We start from the raw sequence: 13,121 nt of genomic DNA on the forward strand, positions 1-13,121 counted from the left end.
TAAAGAAATAATAAACAATATTATTTAAATTGAAGCACTATGTAACCAAATTGCTATTTTGTAAATTATCTTGGCACATGAAGATGAAAGGACATATACCATATATTAACCTTTATTTAAACTTACAAAGCTTTCTTTTGTTACATATAATTTATGCATTTCATTTTTAACCCAAAATGTTCAAACTAATTTAATGTTTCATAAAACATATATAGAAACCATCTTAATTAAAGCAACAATCACCTGTTGATCCAGAGTGGCCAAACTTTCCTCTTCTATCTCTATTTCTCCTTTGTGAGTTTTTTTAGTGTGATGTGGATGATTTGCTTGCTCCAGCTGGTCTAACTGTTCACGTTTTATCATTTCCAATGTCTGTACATGTAACAAAAGTCATGATGCTTGGTAAAACCTCTAGTCATAAGTTTAAATCAATCATAATGTATAACAGTGCACCAGTGTAGTCTGAAGTGTAAAGCCAATATTATAATATAATATCCAATATCTATAACTCATTTTGGTTTTTCTTAAAGTAAGACTGATGAAATTTTCTTAAAAATAAAAAAAATAATATCTCATGTGAAATTATAAAGATATCTATGGTCACAATCACAGCAAATTATGACAAGAATATGTTTTAAAAAATTATTTTGTCTGAAGAGACTAAACAACTGATATTCTGATTATATTACTCAGATCAACCATATCATTGAATAATCTTTAAAGTCAGTTATAAGCAAGAGATAAACTAGTTACTGTATTGCTTGTGTTGATACAATAATGATTAGATATTATGTTTTATTTAATTATGTAATTAGCTATAGGTATACCAAAATATCTCTTATATTAACCTTCTTGCTATGAGCTCAGTGGATTACACTGACCTTGTGACCCCAAAGTGACCATCAGTTTCCATATATTTTGTGTATCTTCACAAAATTTGGCAAAATTTCAATAAAAATTACAAGTATTTTGTATACAACATACATATACAACAACACAGGTTATTTTAATTAAGTGTTTTACTAATAATTTGTCTGTGAATATATGGAGTTACAATGGTGACTGCTCCAACAACAGTGATTTTCATATTAAGATTAAAACTAATTTTCTTAATCTCAAAATTTTCAAATTTCATTTGTGTAATCTCTAAAACCTCCTAAATAAATATCAAACTTTTTTTCAGCAAGACTTTATATTTTCTCTACCCTAACTATATAGGCTTTTGGTCAATTTGACTACCATAAAAAAATACGAAATGAATCCAAATTACACCTTTTTCTTTCTAGAATTATTGCAAATTATAACAGGAAACTACAGTTGTTTATCCCAAATAGCTTAAAGTTTGTAATAACATACATCTGTTTATATTTAAATTTTGTCTTTTATTTATTTATTTTAATTGATAAGTTACAGCCAAGAAGGACAAGTAACTATAAAAGAAAAACTATTTACACGTATATGTTAAACAAAACATAGAATAATCCCACCCGAGGTTATTCTGAATAATTACTTCAAGAACTTTTATTGAATCAACTCTGGATAGTCTATTTCCCTTAAAACATCAATTACTTGTTCCCTTGATATAACATTTAAAACTAGGCAGTTGTTGACAAGCTAGGTATCTATTGAAAGCAACTCATTTTTTGCTATTTTAAAACAGTCAGCAAGAGGATCAGCCTCTATAGTAAGAGTCATATTGTCAGCATATAGATTGAATCTATCTTATGAACATACCAAAATGAAATCATTATATAAATAAGAAGGGGCCAAGGACTGAACCTTGAAAAACCTCACAATGGAGAGTAGAGAAATGAGACTTTATACCATTAATTGAGGCATAACACTGCCTATTTAGTAAGTATGTTTTAAGAATAATATCATAAATATTACCATGTAGACCGTAATGAGCACATTTATAAAGTAAAACTATGTGATTAATACTATCAAACACCCTGGCAATATCAAGAGCACAGATTAAAACAGATTTCTGAGCCTCATAAGCCTTAATAAGTTTCGTAGTAATAGCCAATAAATACTTTTCAATAGATTTGTGCTTACTGAAACCAAACTGCAAATTATTTAAAATCTTATATTTTCTCAAGAAACACAATAATTCTATTGTAAAATATACCCTCAATAATACAAGTGAATGCAGATAAGATGGAAATAGGCCAATAATTTTCCACATGATCAGGATCTCCACCCTTGTAGATGGGAACAATTTTAGCAATTTCAAAAATCTCATATTTTATTTACAAGTACAGTTAAGAGTTCAATAATTGGATCACTAACAGATTTAACCACTGATGGCAGAACATCATCCCATCCAGCTGAAGAAAAACTAGAGAGTGCCTTAGGGCAGCTTGAATTTCAGTCATAATTATGGGTGAAAGATACATAGTCTGAGCTACAGGCTTATCTTGACACTTATTGTTAGTAGGAGTAACACACTGCCTAGTGAAATAATCATTAAACATATTGGCAATACCAGCAGGGTCAGTAACACAAGAATTTGTGTTGTTCTAAATATGTGTTATCTTTGCATTATTTTCTTTAGTACTACTTAGTTTTTTTGTCAATGGTTCACCATATGCAAGGAGAGTCATTATCCTGAAAACATTTGTTAAAGTACTTAGACTTATGATCACCAACTTGATGTTGAATAAGCACCTAAGTTCTAAATATTTATTGTATGTCCATAGATTATGTGCATCTTTAAAATGGTGATAGAGTATTTGCTTATGTCTAATCATACGTAATAAAGTTAGGGTCATCCAGGGTGGATATCTTGCATTATTCAATATAATAATTTTAACAAACAGAAAATATGAATTATGCAGTTTACAATAATGCTCTATAAAAAAGGAAAAAGCTAAATCAACATTTGGTTCTCCATCTATAATAAAGTTCTAATTAACATCACTTAAAGCAAGGTTAAAATTTTTCAGTGTGTCACCATTAACTAGTCTTTTTAGTATTGTAATAAATTTTGGTGAAATAATTAATAAAGCAAAGGATAATGTTAATACATAATGATCTGAAATATCACAACAAATTACGTCAAGAACTATATCACAACAATTTGTAGAAATATTATCAAGTGTCAATACAGCAGCCCCTACTACCCTAGTAGGTTGGTAAGTACAAGAATGTGCATTAATGACAGACATCAAATTATTATATTCAAGCACATGGCTATGATCAGTAAAAGTTTGAGTATACTGAAAAAATCCCCTAAAAAGAATAGAGAGTTGTCTAAATTGACATTATCGACAAGTGATTCCAATGTATCTATAAAATCACTCCATTTACCAGAAAGTGGATGGTAAATATAATAAAAAGTATGAAATTCTTCAACAGTAAAACTACATAATTCAATATGATCAGTCATAATAACAAAATTGAAATTAAATTTATACTTTAGGCCAGGACTTGTATATATAAAAATTCCACCACCATGTCCAGTGGGTCTACCAATAAAATCTATATTATAATTTAGTAAAGGGGGTGAAGGCTTTTCTTGACAACACCATAATTCAAGAAATATCAATATATCAGGTTTAAATTCAAAATTAAAAAATAGAGTAATCACATCTCTCTTTTGGCTAATACTTCTAACATCTAAACATATTAAATTATGCCTATTTTCCATTATTAATCTTACTACTGCATTATAATCATGAAGAACCAATAGTTCTTGCCTACATTCATTTACTTCATTGCATTATAATTTGAGTGCATTCTTCAAATTGATGTTTTCTTTCATACCAAGTTCCAACTTACTTTCAATTTTACTGGCAAATTCTTCCAAAAAAGCAAGACAACTACTGTCATCATCAATTAACGTTCGCACATTGATAATTAACTCATTTAATTGATCCTCATCTTTCATTTCAGCTTGGGAATTAAATTTCTCAAGTTCTTCAATGTTCTTAACGTTGACTTCAGCCATATTAATAAATGATATATGACAGCTATCTTTACATTTAGAATATTTTCATTGTTAATTTAATTCACACGTAACATTAAAATCTTTCAATATTATATTTACACAGTTAATGTGAAACTTTAGTTGACATATAAAACAAGAAATAACAGAATTTTCACTCTTGTAAAGCTTACCTGCTGCAACTTTGGAACAGCAGATTTCGTACACATCACTACAAGACACCATCTCAACTTTAATATTTTATTGCCCTGTAAACCATATCTAACTAATTATCACACTACACAAATTGTAAATCACTTAACGAGCCTGTAGCTCGCATTACCATATTGAATTACATAATGCACGAGTTGCTTGCAAGCATATATTGTGAAGAATTATTATTATTATTCATTATCTTACCTAATCTAGCATAAATAGTTTCAAACTTTTTACATTTTATTTATTTTTATAATAATAAATAAAGAATACGGAAGAAAAACAAATATAGTACTTACTTGGGTCCTCTTTTTGTTTTTCTGTTGATGAAAATTGAGCCTACTTTTATACTAATGGTACTACTACACTAAATAATATTTATTTACTTATATAATGCACCCAACAACACAGAAAACCAACATGTGCAAAGCAAACAATGTCCTATAGCTATCATAACTTTCCTGGCTTTCTAAGTATGACATAAGAGCTGTTAAAAATTTAACTAAGGCTGTCGAGGTAAATACCTTGAGAAATTTTGGCTTTCTATTGGTTAAGTAACATAGTATAAAACATCAGAGAATACTGCATTAAATTTTTGACGGAGAGGATGTGACAGGTAGACATGGCAATTGTGTCTAATTTTTTATTGCATGGCTTCGTAAAGAAACAAGATTAAAGGCTACAAAAATTGTTTTGCCTCAGTAATATGTATATCATAATGAGTAATTTATGTTAAAGTTTGTACATCCTATATGAGTGGTAAATCAATTAGAAAAGAGGGAAGACCTAGAGAGCAAATCTCATTTCTCATACTAGGGGAGATTGAGGATTTTAAAAAAATATTCCTTATAAAATTTAAGAATTTAAAACTTATATAATATTAAGATTTGATTTATTAACTATGTTTTGATACCAAGTTTATTCATATACAATACAAATATAGTAGTTTAATTAAATTTTGAATGCAACTCTAAAAAGTTGTGACGTGCACTTTGATCTGCCCAAGGTGAGAGGGTTAAAATTGCAAAATATATATATATACTGAATTTTTATATGTTTAACGATTTCTTAATGGACACTACTCAAACACATTCAACAACAAATACAAAAAATATCAATGAAATACATCACCACCAAAATAATGGTATAATGTAAGAACTCATGATTCAGTCTTGACATACATGCTTATTTTCTTGCTCTCTCCACTTCATAAGTTCCTTTGAGGCCATCTCTCCTGGAGACATTCGGACCAGTTTTTCTGGAGAAATGCTGGACTTTAGTATTTTACGAAACAGCCCCTGTTAAACGTACCAAATGAAAACATAAATGAATGATAAAAATAAAGGATAATTTTTTAACCTTAGTCCTTTGTATTGCTACAATCTCCAATTACTATTCTAACACTTATAAACATATATATAAAATTATTTACTTTTCAACATACATTTATTATACTTTCTTGATTACAATATTTTTGAAGATCAAACCAAAATGTTTATTAAAAATACACATTTCCCCTTAAAGAAACTAAACAAAATTTACCAACCAGACAATTTTTCTGTAATATCGTAGACTTCAAGACTGTGGGATTGAAAATAAATTATGTAAGTTGGTCTTATTTTCAGAAATTTTGTCTAACTTAAGTACATCTGATTACTAATTTTTCTCTATAACAGTACCATAAAATTATAATTTCTATATATCTATTTAATTTCTAACATTTTCAGCTATATTAATTATTAATCAGTACAGCAGCTAAGTTTAGTTTTTAAATACTATTTTTTATTATTTAAAACAAAGTAGCAGCTGAATATCAAAACATTAGGAAGTCTTTTCCTGCCCTTCAATTAAAATTCTATTTGACTTACAAGCAAGAAATGCCACTATCCCAATATTAGAGGTAATTTGCTAAAGTGATATATTTTCATCAGTACAAGCCGCTAAGATTAATTAATAAACAAATATTAATTTATTGTAAAGATTTATGTCTAAATTTGGAACTTTATCATACAGTTATTAAATTTTTAAAAACATATATTTAAAAAAACTACAATGAAAGTCTAAGACTTAGATGATTGAAAGGATATTTTATTTTTATTCATTTGAAAGCTAAAATCAATTTCCTATGCAAGCTTGATAAGTGTTAACTTGATTGCAGTTGGACAATTAATGGTACTTGCTAATTGGTTAATCAATGGGAATATTAAGTGGGAGTGTACTACTTTTCTAACTTTGTCAACCACTGTAATATTCTAATATGATATTAATCTTTCTATTTTACCTATTTTAAAGTTATAATTTTCCAATACAAAAATGTATTTCTGATAGGTACTTCCTTCTTCTCACAAGATTAGCTTTTCCTGGTTTGTGCTGCCCTCTATATGCAGACTTTTTCAAAATGCATGCCACAAGACTTCCACATCCCTCTGTTGGAATCCAAAGTTCCAACATATATCTCATGCATAAACTCTCCACCAAAGAAGAGTATAATTATCGTGTGACTCCCTCTATGCTCCACTACCGAACTATCACTTCAAAGTTTGGCAGAAGATGTGAGCACCAGAAGTTTGTGGGCAGGAAGGGTGGAAAATGTAGGCAGAGGGAAGTACCTGTCAGAAATAAATTTTCACATGGGAAAATTATAACTTCCGATACGGTACCTTCTCTCCTCTCACAAGATTAGCTTGAATCCCATATTAAAAAGGAGGAGGGACCAGTATGAGGAAAGAACAGGTGTAATTCCCCAAAAGCATCCAAAGAACACCCTAGTGATTAGAGAAACAGATCAGATATCTGAGGAGGGGCACCACACCACTTCTAAACCAGGTATCTTTTTGCCATGAATGGAATATAAAGGGAGCACATCTGCATGGGAGAGGACAAGTCAGTAATATGATCCCAATCAGAGAAACAGATACACTCAATCCCACGTAATGAAAGTGGGTAATGGAGGATGTGTCCCATGGTGTAGAGTGGCTAGGGCATGTCAGACCATACTCAGTAAGTAAAGTACATCCAAAACCTCACTCGCTGGGTACCAACATCCATGCAAGGGTAGGATGAGAATTATACCATCTTCACCTCAAGCCTTAGAGTAGTGAATGTACATATAATATCGACTGCAGAAAACATCTCACAAGATGAACATTGAGTGAAACTAAGCATCTGTACATACATTTAATCCAATATACAATTGCAATTATTATCAAAATTTTTGTAGGTTTAGTTATATACTCACTGCAAGTCTGAAATATCTATTCTTATTAAAGCATAATTATTTTTCTTCTATATTCTGTTGTTGATGCTGTTTTAGCACAAAACTACACAATGGGCTATGTGTGTTCTGTACTCTGCAAAGAATCAAACCCTGGATTTTAGCACTGTAAATCCATAAACTTACAACTGACACATCCGGGAATAAACTACATTATCTTAATTAACTAGTAACTTGCAATGCATTACAGTAAAAACAAACAGCATGTTCGCTTGACTGGGCAATCTAATCATGACAGACCAGCCACCTGACAAACAAAACAATTTCTTAAAAAATATTTAATCACTGGTACAAATTTGCAAATTTAGAGAAAACATGAAAATAAATTTTACAGTTTAACCCTTTTGAATACAACCCCTCCCAATAATGACTTCCTTTTAGATATAACTATTTTTCTGTGTACGGAATGATTTTACATTGATCTGTTTGTTTGTTTTGAATTTCGCGCAAAGCTACACGAGGGCTATCTGCGCTAGCTAATTTAGCAGTGTAAGACTAGAGGGAAGGCAGCTAGTCATCACCACCCACCGCCAACTCTTGAGCTACTCTTTTACCAACGAATAGTGGGATTGACCATCACATTATAACGCCCGCACGGCTGAAAGAGCGAGCATGCTTGGTGTGACGGGAATTTGAACCTGCATATTGCGAGTCGAGCTCCCTAACCACCTGGCCATACCGGGCCACATTGATCTGACCTCCCACAAATGATTTCCTGATAGATGTGACATACAACCATAATTTTGGGGCAGAAGGTTGGATAACGACCTCTTTATAGCAACTTTTCTTCATTTAAATAAAAACATACAAACATGTTGTGTTCATTTATTTGATTTTACACGTATATGTAAGCACTATAATCTGAATCGGTGATGCTTCAACTGTAATTTTTTTATGTTCATAACTGGTGAGTAATTAGATGCCATATAACAAAAATGAAAATGAAGGCTGGGAAATTTTCATATTTTAAGTAATATTCTTCAAAATATGAGTATCTCTACCGTAATTATTCAATGTGATCAGAAAAAATCAACAATTTCAACAGCAATTAGTGCTTGATTACAACAATTGATATGTGAGTGTTTTGACAAGTAGTGCACAAATGGCCATGAAAATGAGACCACGATGCAAGCTGGGAAAATCCTCACCAGCCAATCAGCAGTCAGAATAGGTGTTTTATTGAGATGTTAGATGATGCATGATGAAAGTAATTCTCCTGGTGAATAACTAACCTGCAGCTTTATATATAAATATGACACATGTCAAAGAATAAACCCCTTAAACTTTTGTACAAAGATCGATTCCGTTTCACAATGCCTGAAGAAAAGTGAAAACGTAAACACCTCACTCTCCAAGAAAAGGCCAAAGTAATCAAAAAAGCATGAAAAGGGTGCCAAATATATTCATACTGCTGCTGAAATACAGGTTGGCAAAATACAAATTCAAACAATTGTTGCCAATAAAGTTAAATTTAGAAGATATGCAAAAATGGTTGTAATTCGAATATGAGTGCATAAAACTGCATATCACAAACTTAACAAGTTAGTGTTTGATTAGTTCTGTGATGCTAGAGCTAAGAACATTCCTGTTTCTGAAAAACTGATCCAAGATAAATTATTTTACATAAAACATAAACAAAACAATTTTAAGTTAACTTCATCAAACTGTTATCCATCATAAGTAGTATTATACCACTTTGCTATATCATCTGATTACCTATACAGTACATAAATTATTATGTTCAAGCCTTGGCAATAGTGACTGGCACAGCTTGAACTTGGTCCTTTGTTATCTGGTTATTGATCTTTTGAATAACGACTTCTTGTCAGATACAACTTTTTTATTGTGGCAGCTAGGGACTACTGTATTACATATTTGAAAATAAATTATAGAAAAATACAAAAGATATCATCACAAAGGATGTAGTGCTGGCAGGCCAGCCCTTCCTCTCCTGTCATGTCCCCTGCCTATCGCACTGGGAGGTATTTGAGCACGCTGCTGGGTGGTTGAAGGAGTGGATAGCTGGAATCTACGTCACCATTCTCTACCTTGTGTACAGCCCTGGATACATAGACATGGAGAGTGCTGTGGATGTCCCCAGTTTCTGAGGATATCTGCCTGGTAATCACTAGCAGACTCATCACTGCTGTTGGTATCAGAGCTTGATAGGCACACATCATCACTGTCCCTATTTCATGTTTATTGGATCTGAATATTTGTATATGTGATGTGGACACCACTGCTAAATGTCTAAAATTTAAACTTTTTTGCAGTTGGAATATTAATGATTAATAGCAATAAAAGGCAATATTTTTCAAATAAAACCACACATGGGATTTCCCAAAAGAGTTATTTTCATTTGCTAGGGGGGCTATTACAAAACCAAATGACACAACATTTTAGCCAAACAGATAAAGGGTTATTATATTGACAAATATTGCCAACTATGCTCTGTTTATGTGTCAACTTTGATAGCCACCCAAGCCAAAAGGGTTAATAGAGTTGCTTTAAATGTATGACTTTTCACTTCAATAATTGTTAACTTGTGTTTTTAAAAGGGCAAATTACAAAATTAAGCTATAAAGTTAAACCTGATCTTTCCCCTCCAATAACATACAAAATAAAATGTTCAAATTCTGAATTTTGTTTTGATGTATACTTTATAAACATTTGATTTTATGTTCCCTCACTTATAACTTATTTGGGGAGTAGAATTATTTAAACTTCCCAATTGAATAGATTAACCTTGTCAACATTCAAAATAAAGCTGTAAACCTACAATTTTTTTACATGTTTATTTGCTTCTTTCAAACTCAAACAATTTTAAAACAGTAAATTTTTTAAAAAATGGCATAATTTTTAGAACTTCCACGCTTCTGAAACTAATAAAATCATAGTCTGAAAGATGGGCTTATTTTCTTTCTCATAGTACATTTTGCCATATACCTCCCTTTCTTCCCTACATGGATTGTAAATTTCTAAATTTTTAGTTTGTACATCACAAAGCTCTCTTTATAATGTGTGCTTGCAAATAATCTAAGTACATAATGGTTTTACATGGTTTGTATGATGCATAAAAGAATATAAACTTAATGGGTTTCTCTGCATGTTTAGCTATTTTGCTGAAGTAACTGCTTTGTTGGTTCATTTTCAGATGACAATAATTCTATCTGTGGTAATTTGAGACTAAGTAAAGAAATTGCAGAAGTGAAGCTACCAAGCAATATTCACAGCAAAAGTTTAGAGGTCAGCATGAGGTCCTTTTTTTTTTGCACAGCTGTAGATAATTTGTAAACAGAATACAAAGATAACTTTTATACACAAGATATTGTAAGGTAAATTGTTGTTAATGCATTAGATAATATCTTATTGTAAAATTTATTTTAACAAACCAGGTTACCACAAGACATCATTTGACCTGTGATAGTGTAATAACCTTAAGAATGAGCTAAATATGAACTTTCAGGTCATCTGTTACACGAGTATTATGTAATGGTGTATTATACAAATACCACATATCTTACTCTCTTATGGTATATATATATATATGTGTCATATTCACAAATTTTTCGAACTTATACAAGTTCTAATTTTGTAGCATACTAAATCCTGTTGACATCATTGCAAAATTCAGTCTAATGTGTTCTTGTTTTGCAACTTTAACAGTTTAGGAATATATCTAATATTTCATCACAAGGTTGTATTGTGTCCTTTTATTCTCATGTTTGAAGGATACCTTGCAACTGTCACAAGGAGTGGATATCTCTACATACTTGTGTCTTTTTTTCTGATTGTCAGCTGTAAAAAAAATGTGTATTGTGAATTCAGTTTTGGTAGTCTTAGGTCAGAGTTGTTTCAAATTTTGAGGAAGACAGTTTGTTTCTTGAACTGAGAGAGCAAGAACATGTTGCAAAAATACTCCTATTATCTCAGTACTTCTTTTCCTGCTGACTTCACATATAGTTTAACTTAATTTTCTTTACTCAATCTGGAAGACATGTAATACAGCTGTGCATGGGGCATTAAATAAACAGTACTTTGTTGTGTCCCTTAAACTTGTTTGTTTCTTCTATTTTGTACTTGATATCACATTACTTTCCATCCAGAAAAATCTTCAGACCACTTGTTACATGGGGGTAGTTTACCTGTGTACCATTATCAGTCTAAACCAGGAATACCACAGTGATATAGTTTACAGATATATCATGTAGGAGTTTTTATTTCACTATAAATTGTACAGTTCTCAAAAAATTAAATTAACAAAACAAAATCATTAGTTATAATGCTATGTACTAAAAATGTCAGTGATTCCAATATGGTAACAATCATGAGTTATTATTTGAATGATATGTCAGATTCATCCACTACAATGCCACTAGGCTGAAAGAGTTAAAAGATAGCTTCTTATGAGTATGGCTAAAAGATAATGGATAAAAAATCTAAATTTTCTTTTATTAAAATGAACTTTTTTACATGGTATATATCTATTCTGAAATATTTTCATATTTCTCTTGATTTTGTTTACAGGAAAATGACAAGCCTATTCAAGTCTATCTACAGTTCTGTAAACAGTCTGGTAGTCAAGAGCTGCTTTTTTTAAATAATACTTCTTTATGGGTTGTAACTTTCATATTGATATATTAAGAAACATATTAAAATTACAAACAAACTATTTTGTTCCTTAACTTTAATTAATACCAAAAAAAATGTATCACAAACCTCATTTCGCTGATCTTTAATGTTGAACACTAAACTGCGATATTTGGCCTTATATTTTGCTCCAGTGTCTTTAAAGTATCTAAACAACTCTTCTTCTATTTTCACTGCAATTTTTTTAATTTCATCTGGAAGAACATGTAGGTTTTCTGCATCTTTCAATCTAAAAAATGACAATATTTTGACTGTATATATATATATATATATATATATAAAGTTACTAGAAATTACTTTTCAATAAAACTTCTTCAAATAGTCTCACTTGAATTTTTTTAAATACATATAACAAAATTTTAAACTACAATGAAAAAATAATATGCAATGTGACTTAAAAATAAATTTCAACTCTCTACACAGGTTTGGTAGAATCAACCAACCATGAGACCACTTTGTACTTGTTTAAAGTCATTAATAGTTTTGATACTACCAACTTTTAATATATGTATACTTTCACAAAACTTGGCAAACTTTTAGTAAACATTACAAGTCTTTCACATAAAAAAATCAAATTTTTTAGTGAAGTATTTTTAATAAACTAAAAAAAGGTTGTCCATGAATATACTGAGTCTTTTTTTTTTTGACTAGTCCAAGTGCAAAGTGACCGTCATGTTAAGATTAAAAATTCTTTTCTTCATCTCAAAAACCTCATATTTGGCTTTCGTAATCTATAAAAGCTCCTAAATAAATTTCAAATATTTGTTTTCAGTGAAACTTTATATTATATCTGTTATTTTTTCTACCTTAATTCTATACAACCTTATAACCACCCCTACAAAAATTAAAAATAAATCTAAATTACCTTTCTTCTTTTTAGAATGACTTCAAATTGTATAACATGAAACTACATTCGTTTATCCTAAGTAGCTTTAAACTCTTAACATTATACATCTATTTATACTTAAATTTCATTTTTATTCCCCTTTGAACCATGTCTAACTACTATTTGTGCCATCATCAGTTGTAAATCACTTGGGGAACATGGTCATA

The 13,121-nt window shown here is 30.5% G+C and overlaps 1 protein-coding gene across 5 annotated transcripts in view; it reads right to left on the bottom strand.

Moving 5' to 3' along the window:
• LOC106466322 (PHD finger protein 3-like) overlaps positions 1 to 13,121 on the bottom strand; it is a 185,870-nt gene that overhangs the window by 66,502 nt on the left and 106,247 nt on the right. For all 5 annotated transcript variants that reach the window (XM_013926598.2, XM_022394301.1, XM_013926595.2 and 2 more), the window contains exons 10-12: positions 12,138 to 12,297; positions 5,326 to 5,442; positions 244 to 372 (exon numbers count right to left, since the gene is read on the bottom strand). In XM_013926598.2, coding sequence (XP_013782052.1) covers positions 244 to 372; positions 5,326 to 5,442; positions 12,138 to 12,297 — 406 coding nt within the window. The remainder of the gene's footprint in view (positions 1 to 243; positions 373 to 5,325; positions 5,443 to 12,137; positions 12,298 to 13,121) is intronic.

The sequence above is a fragment of the Limulus polyphemus genome, unplaced genomic scaffold (assembly GCF_000517525.1).
Source record: "Limulus polyphemus unplaced genomic scaffold, Limulus_polyphemus-2.1.2 Scaffold2221, whole genome shotgun sequence".
Taxonomy (NCBI): Eukaryota; Metazoa; Arthropoda; class Merostomata; order Xiphosura; family Limulidae; genus Limulus; species Limulus polyphemus.